Genomic DNA, 12,416 nt, shown 5'->3' on the forward strand with positions numbered 1-12,416 from the left:
GAAAGAATACTAGTATATCATGAGAATACCGGTAATACATTTTAATCAATAATGGTAGATATTGTGCATACCATCCTATGGCAATATGCCTGCACATAATTCTGTAAACACAAAATGGAAGAATGCAGAAAAGATATTAAATATCCGCGCTGTACATATATATCAACTTGGTCCTGTTTGTTTCCCCATAATAGAACTAACTGCCCCATATCTATTTTCTAAGCATGTCTATGCATCATTACCAGTGTAATTGTTGATAATTGCACTGAAGTAAGGCCTTTTGAAATGGATCTGTCAAAAATAACATAAAGGATACAGAGGCCATGTTTAGAAGCAGAATACAAGGTTATTTTGGTATACAATTATGAAAATAAAATGATGAAACAGTACAAAATGTGCAAAAGGTACAGGTTACTGTTTCAAGTAAATATCGATTCATGAGAAATTCAAAAAATTAAAAGGAATGACAGCAGAGCAGTGATATTTTATTCGATTTCATGCAAGGTACCATGGGAAAATTTAAGGCAAGAGGGTGGATTCCCATGATCACTAATTTCACGCAGAATCCATTGAAATCCTGCACAGGATTATTCAGGAGACTGTCTTATGGAATCCATTAAAATGCTGTAATGGATTCTGATGTGGATTCTAAAAGTGTTCCGTATATAGAAGAATCCATAATTGGATACCTTAGGATTCCCTGAGTACCCACAATGGATATCTCTGGATTCCCTTGGATTCTGATTGAATCCACGGAGGAATCCACAACAATGCTTGATGGATTCTGGCTTTTTCACATAGTGTATAGGAGAGAATTTTTTTGACTAAATGTCATGTGACCTTGATGACCTTAATTTACCTAAAATATATGTTTATGTCAATAAATAAGTAACCACAAGTGCTATGTCCTTTGTATTTAGTAGGATGGGAGACCTTATGACAACACACGCTTTACCTCATTAATTTTGCACACATCTAATTCTGGGCAAGTGAATAGAGCTAGAGGTCTGATTTTTCGGCATATAGGGATTAATTAGCAATATAATTTTTTTTTCAAAATGTCATGTAACCTCAATGACCTTTGACCTTGATTATACATATATATGCATATCTCAATAACCACAAGTTTCTATACCCTCCAATTTCGATAGGATATTAGACCTTAAGATGTCACATCTTGTACCTCATTTATTATGTGCATATGTATTTCTTGGCTGTCCAATACTGCTAGAGGTCTGATCTTTTTTCCCGATTTAGAACCATAACTTAGACATGCCTCATGTGTTTCAAATTGGGAACAACGACATAGACCTATTTGCCCATAGATCTCAACATATACACTCCAGTGATACTTCTTAATGACCACATTTCCCTGCCCCATCAAGACTAATACTCCTATTACAAGTGGGGACTGTCATTGTCAATGACTTGTTTAGTTAATGGTTGTATCACAGTATTCGATATTTCTAATTCTGTATTTTTTCCATTTTATGTTCTGAATAAATACATTAAACATATTTCACTGTCTCCAGTACACTACATTGAAGTATTTTCACTTCATGCACTTTATCCCTTTCACACATGTTCAAATATCTGACCAGAGAACAAACACTAAATAGTCCAGGATGGGAGCTACAGTGTCATTGACGCTATTTTTTCATGTACAGAGCCATAACTCAGACATGTTTCAACCGATTTTATTCAAAAATGGTACAAGGACATTGACCAATGTCATAGATATGTACGTCAATTTGTTTTGTGATACGACCCAATATAGCCGCCAGACGGCCATTTTATTACGAGTTTTTTCATATACAGAGCCATAACTCAGACATGTTTCAACCGATTTTATTCAAAGTTGGTACAAGGACATTGACCTATGTCATACATATGTACGTCGATTTGTTATGTGATACGATCCAATATGGCTGCGTTGCGGCCATTTTGTTACTATTATTTCATGTACAGAGCCGTAATACTCTCAGGCATATCTCAACCGATTTTATTTAAAGTTGATATAAGGACATTAACCTATGTTATACATATGTATGTCATTTTGTTTCATGATATGGTCCAATATGGCTGCATGGCAGCCATTTTGTTACAATTTTTCGTGTCCTTAGCCAAAACTTAGGCATGTCTCAACTAATTTTATTCACCGATTTTATTCATTGTACAAGGACATTGACCTATGTCATACATATGCACATTGATTTGTTTTATGATACAATCCAATATGGCCACCGTGTGGCCATTTTTTTCCGATTTTTTCATGTCCGAAACCATAACTCAGACATGTATCAAGCAAATTTATTCAAAGTTGGTACAAGGACATTGACTTATTTATACATATGTATGTCGATTGGTTTCACGAGATGGTCCAATATGGCCACATGGTAGCAATTTTGTTATGGTTGTTTCATGTCGAGAGCCATAACTCTGGCAAGTCTCAACTGATCTTATTCAAAGTTGGTACATGTACATTGACTTACGTCATACATATACATGTTGATTTTTTAGACAGTAAGATCAAATATCGCTGCATGGCGGTGATTTTGTTACAATTTGTACAGAGCCATAACTCAGACATATTTCCACCAGTATCATTCAAAGTTGGTACAAGGACATTGACCTATTTCATACATATGCTCGTCAATTTGTTTCACGTCATGTAGCAGTAACATGTCAATTATTGAAGTTTCATAAGTAGGCTGATATGTCAAGAAATACGTACTGCATCAAATTCATGAAACTTATACAGATGTTAACTGATGTTAAGCTCACATTGCTTTAACATTGAAAAAGACATTTATCAGTGTCATTTTAATTAATTTGTAATTGCATAAGTAATGAACTTTCCTAGTTAGGGTGATATAGCCACAAATTAATACAACATCAAATGTGATGAAACTTGGTACAGAAGTTGATCTCAGAGTGTTGTAAATACTGCATCAAACTTTATGAAATATGGTACCAGTGATAATCTGTCAAGTGTTAGAATTGTATGCAAAAATGTTTTGCAACATCCTGTTGATTAATTTCTAGTTGACTCATTTTCTGAACTTTAGGATGGTGGCCTTCATGGGTTTTATGTTTTCATCACCATGGAACTCATTCTTGGCCATTGAGCGCCATCTGTATCAAAGTATTTTTATCACAGACCCAATTAATGAAGAGGACTTTATCCTCTCTGAGGACCTGTAATCAAAGTACCCATTAACAAGTGGGGACTGTGTCATCAACGATGACTTGTTTTGGCGTGTACTGTGCCAGTACGGCACTGCGCTACACCAGCATTATATAATCTTTTAATATATATATGTGCATCAGTGCATGAGTGAATAGGAATCAGTCTAACAGGCAGAGACATATGCAAATCATCTTTTATTTGATTTGTGAACCTCAATCAATAACAGTAATACATGACTAGTATAGTAACGCTATACAAGCTAGGTTGACTGAAAGTCGTCAACTGTACATATAAACATTATATAACTGCAGTAACTGATCACGGCATGAGCCTGAACTATATAGAAAACGCCGCAAGCAAGCCAAAATGGTAATGAACTGTGACATGTGACTGATCACGTGCTTGTCTTTTTTTGACAGCTGGGCCATTGAGGGCAGGTTGTATATGTCTCTGCCTGTTTGACTGATTCCTATTATACTGACATACATCAGTCGACAAAGGCAGAGCCCTATGCAATATGGAGAGAAAACGTACAATAATTCTTGAGGCTTTGAAATGACTGACTTTATCATCGTGCTAAAGTTCTCATTTGTTTTGGATCTTCATTGTCGTAAACCACGAGCCTCTTTACAGCAAAAGCTTAGCGCTACCCGCCATCCAGCACGAGCGTTTGGTGAGCGATGTTCATTCGGTTTTTTGCTGCACCGTTTCGGCGTTCGTGTGAACGCAACTTCTCATTTCCTCTTTTTCTCAGGAGTCTTCGCGGCAATTGCAACTGACTTGAAGGCAGTGATGCTTTATAAATGTCACTGATCTGGATTAAAAGCTGACATTCTTCTTCACGCATTCGTGCACTATTGCGATTGTGTTGTGAACCTTTGCAAGTCGTCTGACTTTGTTCAGGCACAGCATGCAGATACGTGGTGACAACTCATCGTCCTGCGAGTAATCGTCTATTATCGACTCTAATGTCTGTCGAAGCACAGTGACACAGTCGTTAAAGAGACTTCGGTAGTTTTTTTTAACCGCCCACACACACGACATGATCAAGCACTTATTCATGTTGCTTGACGCCATTTTGTTTGTTCCTGCACGATACAACATAACTTTATAAAACAATTCGTGATTGGGTAATTCTGATGACATCTCTCATGAATAATTAATTAACCCCCATTCTCACTTTCACAGTTTCATTGTGTAATCTGCCAGAGCTTGATTTTTGCTTAGGTCAGTGGAGTGGAAATTATTGCTCTGGCTCGGGAGAATGTGGATCTTCAGAATGCTGTCTGTATAGTTCATAGGAGTCCATGAGTGGACGTAGTGTTCATAGAGTACTGAATGTGATTTCCATCTATCCACTTTCATTACTTTGTCTGGGTCTTCTTTCTTTAGATGCCGATCGTTGCACCCATGGGGCAGAAATCACGAGCACTGTATTTGTCGACCGACAACCTTTCCATAGCGATCGGCTGATTTAAAATTACGCAGCTGAATGAAAACTAGAGAATTAGGGAGCGTCCCCTTTCTCTGGCTGTTGCTTGAATATAATCACGCTTACAAAGTGTTTCGTTTCATTCTTTTAATTGCGTCTTTGTTGAGTTGGCACTGAACAGAGATTGATTTTAGAGGGAGTGTGCAGCAGGGGCTTGTAGTCTGTCTCCGTTTTGACTGCCAACTCCAACAATTCCATGTTTTCTGCTTTCAATTGAGTTGAACAAGTTAAAAACATGGATTAGAGAAATGAGTAGGGGATCTTGAAGCATACTGTCATCTGATTATTTCCTCGAGCAAAGAAGGTCACATGTCTCTTCAATAATGTTGACCTCCCTGACTTCACTAGTGGACAACAAGAAAGAAAAAAAAATTACAGCAGTCTCCTGAATGCATGCCAGTATTTTCATAATTGTTGAACAAAGTCGTAAAATATTTTTTCACCATCCTCTTATGCAATAAATCGCCCATAATAAAATCATGCCAATAATAGTATTTTACATGTGAATAGTCGCCTATTTAATTGTATAATCACCTTATTTTATGCCACATCGAAATAAATAATGCATATAAGTGCATATAACTTAATATAACTAAATAAAATATATTAAATTTGTAGTACTCGTACACAACTCTATGTAAAGAAACTGCCCCTGTTTCTTCCGCGTCGATGTTCATGCCATAAATCGATTTTAAGATTTGTAAACTGCAAATTTGATGGCCCCAAGGATGGTCTGATCAATCTTTCCCCACCTCAGCTGACTTCTTCGGCTGGTAGAGCACACCAGGAATGGGGCCAGTGACCAGAGAGCATGGATGTTCAGTTGATGTAGTGGACAATATGGCTTGAGTCTAAGATCGGGAAGAGGCTGGATGGTTGACAGTGAATGTGACCTTGCCATATAACAACATTAATGTGTTGCCTTTACTTGCTTTGCCAGTATAAAATACTGTCAACAAAGTTCAAACCAGTGGCTCAAAGAAACTTTTTCACTGCATTTGACAACTTTACCAGAGACTTGGCAACTCTCTCCTTCATCATAATGTCGGTACATGAGTGGTTGACCATGATTTTGACACTGAAAACCAAATGGGAGAGAAAGATACTTAAAGTTCTGTCCACAAAGTACTGACCACTTTTTCAGTGATGGGCCAGCCACAGGACTACACTAACAGTTGCTTATAATAATTTTTCTTACCATAGTCATTATGTTGTGTGCGTGGTCACTCCATGACTGTATTGTATGCAAACACTGAGGTGAGTTCTTCCAAACCATTGGAAAGTAGAGAACTGATCATTATGCTCAGCTCAAAGTGGAAAGTCTGGATATTGTTGGGTGTAGTTGTGCAACAGATCAAGAGAGTTGTACTTCATAGGAGACTTCACTGTTGACCCTAAGTCTGAGATTTACTGATGTCCATCTTCATTGTTTTGTTTTGTCAGTAGTGTAGCAGCAGATTTGATCTCATCGGGCATCATGGCAAATTTCTGTTTAATGAAGTCATTCATCATGTATGAAGCTGATGACACTGTTATAAGATGGACTGTGTTGCTATTGTATTCAGTGTCAAGCAATGGGTTGTCGTCGATGGGGTTAGTTTCTTACGCTTTGAGTTTTTGAGTTCACATTGTAATACCTTGCATATTCGAAGGAATTGTCTGTGGGATAGAGCTTTAGATATAGCCCCATATATGTTCTCATCATCTGTGTTTTGCTTCTTTCTCAGAGTATAAGGCCATCAATGTACTCTATAGCTGCTCTTTTGCCTCTTTGGAGAAGTGGTAGATATTGGGGAGGCTGTGATTTGTACACTGGCTGCAATTGTGTGAATTTCTGCCATTGATGGTGTTTGTCTCGGGACGTTCACCATTTCTCAAGCAGGTGGGTTGATTTCTTGAGGGCATGCAAACAGTTAGCGATGGTAAAAACCGTTGGCATCATCTATCTACCCATCTATTATTAGATTTTTTATGACGTAGCATGGTTGAATGTAGCCAGTGACATCTAAATTGGTGTCGTCCAGTGAAGGTAGGCTAGTGTTCATCAAATGGTCACGGTTCCACTCTCTTCCATTGTTAAGGTTAAGGAAAAGTTTTCTATCAAGCTGACCCTAACCTTTTTTCTGGTTGCAATGATTTCATACAATACTAAGAGTTTGTCAAAGAAACATAGTATTTGATGGTCATTGGCTAAGAACATCTGATGAAGTCTTTCAAATGAGAAGACGATAGTGTACTTTCTTGGCCCTTAATCAGCGTTCTTCTCACCTGGAATGTTACCTTGTACACTATCAGCGTTCTTCCATAGCTGTTGCTCTTTGGACTGTATTGCCCGGTAACTGGTTGTTTCGACATCAAGTCATTTTGGCCCAAGTCATTTCAGCCTCTCAAATTCCAGCACCACTGCACATGCGCTCCGGTTGGATATTCACAGTAGTTTTGGGTAAGCCTCAATGGTTAATAATTATTTGTAGGGCTAGTTAGCCATGGTCCCTAAGCCTGTAGTAAATAGAGCGGGACTGAAACGTCTTGGGTCATGGTGCCGACTTGGTGCCAAAACATCTAGAAACCCATTGCCTTGATACCACTAATGACATACTTGCCAGCCAACAACTTCTTTTCTCCTTTTCTGGCTGCCACAGCAGTCCAAATGATACAAGGTTCAGTCCTTAAGGGGATTACTCGATTTGAGCTTTGCTTCCCGTTTGTTAAGCAGTAATTGGCAGCAACAGAATCCATAAAAATTCATTGAGAATGCCAAAGGATCCTGAATACGCCTGAACAAACTGTTTGATACAAGGACAATGAAATTTGTCCCAGTTAATTAATGGGAGGTCCCAAGCCTTTTTCAGCCGTGAAGAGTAGATGGCATTGTCTACTGGAGAATTTGACATGATGCTGTCCAAGGTTAGGCTGCATAAGAGTGATCTTTTGTAAAGTCACAGTACACACTCATCTAAATTATGATTTGTTGATGAGATAATGTAATGCATCTTCACTGAGTGCACCAGAATTACGAGCCTGGAATTACATAAAAGGTAACATGGAACAAAAATTATAAGCAAGTTTGATGGATTGGATGAAGCGCAAATCGTTAAAAAAGCAAAACGCTTCCAAATTAGCATTGAAAGTCCTAGCGTGGACATAAAATACAATGGGCATCAACAAACATAATTTGTAACAAATAAATTGTTAAGGAAAAAGAAATATTAATGCGTATTATTGTTTATTGAGTTCACTCTGAATGAGAAAATGCCAAAGATCGTAGGGCTTTGACAAGTCTGCTCCCAACCCCCACCCCTGGAAACAAACACGCAAATGTCAAAGTTCACACAGCACTACACGTCTGCTGTAGACCTGTAGCAAATGCCAATCCAAAAGTTTACTTGTAGTCTACATTTTTGTTCTGTTAATTTGTCCATTTCTTTTGAAAAAACACTAATCACATACTGTAGAATTTAATTTCCCCAAATAAAAATGATGGAAAAAAATGTTAATTTTTCTTTCACAGCCAAACAAAAGTCATCAACAGGTACCTCAACACAGTGTATTCCTTAGTGTGTATGCAACTAAAACACATTTTGTCAATCTTGTTACAGTCAACTGAGCTTGGATCTGATAATAGTATGCATGTGATATGTTTACAAGCAATGAACCATCATTTGCCCTAATATCAATGCACTAACTAGCTTAGAGTTCTCATGAGCCCACATTGATTTACATTCTAACAGAATTTTTTTACAAATTGAACAATGTACAACTCCATCAGGAGATGTCCCAAAGAATGGCAGATCAGTATCTGAACTCAAACAGATGCCAGGTACTTCCATAGAGCAATGTCTATGATGATAACGATGTGATTTTATGAACATATTTCTGGCTCTACTTTCATATTTCCGTCCAAAGTAAACAGGTTCTGCCGGGAGATACTTTTCATCCAACATTTTCCCTTTCACTAAATTTTTTGCTGTTTTACCTATATCTTCTTAGTGTATTATTGATTTCATCACTGATGCTGTTATCAAACCCTTTTTAATAGAAAGTCAATTCCAGTTTTACTTTGAACGAGTCTTCGTCAGAGTCTCTAGATCTTGCTCTCTTGACTGGTGGTGCGTACTGTACACTTGACTGGTCTTCTGAAGCAAGTCCTGTAGGTGCAGTATGCCCAGGTCCTGTCTCGCCTTGAGTGTCAGCTCCTTCGCCAAACTGCCGATGCTGGCAATATGATCTCTCTTCATCAGGAACTTGGTCAGTCCATCTATGTTGCGTATCGCCTGAGATTGTACGTTGACACCAAATTTCTGTTTCAACTCCAATAACATCAACCAGAATGGCGCCCGCAGTAGTTTTGCTCGTAACCATGACATCCCCACATAATATGGTAATGTAACTTACTAATTCTCTGGGGATTGCATCCTCCATCGTGTGCTGCAACGATTAAATCATCGTTAGGACGGTTATTAAGCGAGTGACATAGAGCCCTTTGAGCAGCAAAGTGCGCCACAGAGAGTCCTGGTGTACTTGGATTAACGTCAAACCGACTTCTCCCACCAGCTCCAAAGCGTATAGCGTTAGTACAGCCAAAAACGTCAACATCGCTGTTAGAATGACTGGAAACGACAATGGATCTCAGCATCTTAGACATGACGATCGAACAGAGGTGCATAGATGTGCTCACATCGGCTGCACTTAAGCATCTGACGTACTAGCTAGGGAGCGTAATACTTAATACTCAACACAAGGCTCTGATTGGTCGAAATGGTTTCGCCCAGTTTTGATTGGTTAAAATGGAACAGTCCTAGAGCACGTCGTTCAATCGCTCAGGGAGGTGAAGACGGAGGTGGTGGCGGTAGCTTTACTTACTTTACAAGGTAGTACTCTCCCAAATATACCAAAACCGGCGATTGTACCGAAGCCGGACTCAAATAAAGTTCGAAGTATAAGAAAATACACGTTGTACTTGAAGGATGAAACGCCGGTCAAGACAAACTACCCGGAAGATGAGGGCAAGCTCGTGGACTTTGGTTTCGTGCTATTGCCGTTCGGTATTGAGGAAATGGCTATCGATTACACTGAAATGTGGGCCAACAAAATGCAGTTCAGTAAGTGGCGAAGAGTCTCAAGTACCGTAGTCGTGGATAGCTTAATACCGTTCGAGACCAAGGTGGTACCCCAAGGGTCAGCTGAAGCCACTACCGATTATAAACCTCATTACGAGGTAATAGTAGATAAAGATGGGCGTCTAGGACGCCCACAAAAACATGGATCGGAAGATCACGTGGACTATGGCAGTCTGATGAAAGGATGGAATCTGAGTACACTTGGTAATAGCATCATTAGTACTAACCATGACGGAACTGTATAGACCGAGTGGAACACGTGTTCGCCAACGGACTAGCATGGCCAACCAAACGTAATGCATGGCGTGACAGACGTATGTTGTTTGATATCGACGAACGCGTGACTCCAGTGGAGTGTGGTGCCGGATTTCATTTCCACTGGGACTTGAACGAGGAATGGAAGAACGCTGCACCACGTGACATGTATGGATGGGGTACAGGCTTTAGCAAAGTGAAGATGCAGCCCTTACCAGGAGAGACTGGCAATAACACTGACATTAAACTTACTAAGTTTCAGAGTGAGACTCGTAACGAATACGAGGAGGACTTTAGCAACATGTTAATTAAGTCTGCTTTTGCACAAGACAAACGTAAAGAATTCATTCACAGAGGCCCTATGCCGAGAATTTATATGCGCAGTGTACACCCTTACCACAAAGAAAGCAGAACCTATCTTCACCGTATTAACATCATTGTGGAGAATGTATGGGAATTTAAGCAGCGGAATCTGTACCGCGGTATACAGCACATGATGTGGGATTATCGTCCACTGGCGAATGGAACTATGTCATGGAATGAACCCATATCGAAAATTGCTGGTCAAGTATTACGAAATACTGTATAAGCCAGTATGATGGTGTAATGCAGAATAACTCATTGGCTAATAATCCTCCACATATTGCTGTTTAAGAATTACCGTTATGAAACATGTATTAGCTTACTATGGAACATTTATTAAAGTTGAATTGAATTGAACAAGAACTGTGTTACATAGTCGTCTTTTTACATGTTAACATTCTCAAAACTTAACTATTTTGAAACTGTAAATTCTGAACATATTTCGCAGATTGCATTGCATCTGCCTCCTCTAACACTCTAAAAGGTGTGCTCTGTAAAGCCTCGTCCACATCTCTGACAAATTGGCTACTATTTACATACGCTGCCATATCATCATCGGCTTGAGTGAAATAACCCGATATTAACTAATCAATCAAACGTAGCTGGACATTGAACGCTGGTTGTTGTCCTTTAATCATTCCGTAGAGACAAAATGTAATAGAGTTTAGTCAGTTCCTGAGAGAGATTATAGGAAAGTCTATTTCCGAGTAGACGGAATCAGATATTCCCTAAAAATAAATCGTTAAATAAATTATTTATAGCAAATTTTTCTTTTGCTAAATGACATTGTCCACGGTATCGACGGTGGAGACTGAATGTAGCCTTATATCTGATATAAGCACCTGGTGTTAGCTACAGTGATATCAAGTAATTCATGAGTGGACACTCCTCTTATTTCTGCAACTGCTGCTGCGACATCTCCAATATAACGAGGAGTGTTGACGTTCACTTCCGGTGTCAACGGGAAGTAGCGAGAGTCTGTCTCAATCAGCAATCTGTCTGCTGGGACTTCCTGTAAGGCTCGTCTCTGTTCACTGTCGAATTTCACTACTCGACCCGTGAAACCAAAGTAAATGTTAGAGAACGCCTTCATCCAGCGATGTATAAGCCAACGATTGCCAGTGAAACAGTGTCGATGTAAACGCTGCAAGGGTGCGCAACAGTGCAACATTAATTTCAGGGCGCAGTTACTGACATCAATGCTGTACTTATCTTCTTGGGTGCCACGTATGTGCATGATGATTGGTTTCCTTGGCAATCCCAGCTCTAGAAGCCGCACGAGAGTCTCTTCCTGTCTCTTCCAGCTACTTGAAGGTGTCATCCTGTCCAATCCAATTTCTCCAAGGGCAATCACTTGGGGTAACAGGATTAGTTCTCCCAGCCTTTGGAGTCTCTCCTCAGTCAACCGCTGGATAACTTTCGGGTGTACTCCCAATGCAATCTTCCGGTTCTCACTGCTGTTGAGGTCAGTTTGATACTGATCTGGCTCACTATAAACCTCAATTCCATGAATTGATTTCACTGGATATTTCGGCATAGGTAAATCTGGAGCTTTTAATAATTCCTCCGATGACACTTCCATCCCTTCTCAAACAAGCATCTACTTGTGCGGTCAAGGTGGAAGTGTGAGTCCCATGCCTCTGATAAAACTTCAGTTTCCAGTATCTCTGCCTCCATTTGATTCTTTGGGACTTGGACTGTAGCACTTGAATGGTGGCTTTCTGGTGGATTAAATTAAAGTCCTTTCTTGTTGCCAAACATAATTTCACATTTGGTCGGTCGGGATTTACTGATACATGTTTGACTTCCTTCGATGTAATTTAAAGGCACTGCATTATTTCTAAGCAAGTATTTGTACTTGCTATAGCAGTTTATGCCATCACTGGTGCGTTAGGAAATACTGACCTCAGTATGTCAAGCTTACGGTAGTCTGATCTGAAATCGTCACCCCTGAAGTTAAAAAGAAGCAATTACGTTTACCAATTAAATTATAATA

The 12,416-nt window shown here is 39.4% G+C and overlaps 1 protein-coding gene across 1 annotated transcript; it reads right to left on the minus strand.

Annotated features, from left to right (window-relative positions):
* Nucleotides 1-11,243: 11,243 nt before the first annotated feature.
* On the minus strand, nucleotides 11,244-12,002 carry LOC139119568 (uncharacterized metal-dependent hydrolase YcfH-like). The gene has a single exon (XM_070683413.1). The coding sequence runs from the start codon at nucleotides 12,000-12,002 to the stop codon at nucleotides 11,244-11,246; it is 759 nt and encodes a 252-aa protein (XP_070539514.1).
* Between the last annotated feature and the right edge of the window lie 414 nt (nucleotides 12,003-12,416).

Source organism: Ptychodera flava, chromosome 20 (assembly GCF_041260155.1).
Source record: "Ptychodera flava strain L36383 chromosome 20, AS_Pfla_20210202, whole genome shotgun sequence".
Classification (NCBI taxonomy): domain Eukaryota; kingdom Metazoa; phylum Hemichordata; class Enteropneusta; family Ptychoderidae; genus Ptychodera; species Ptychodera flava.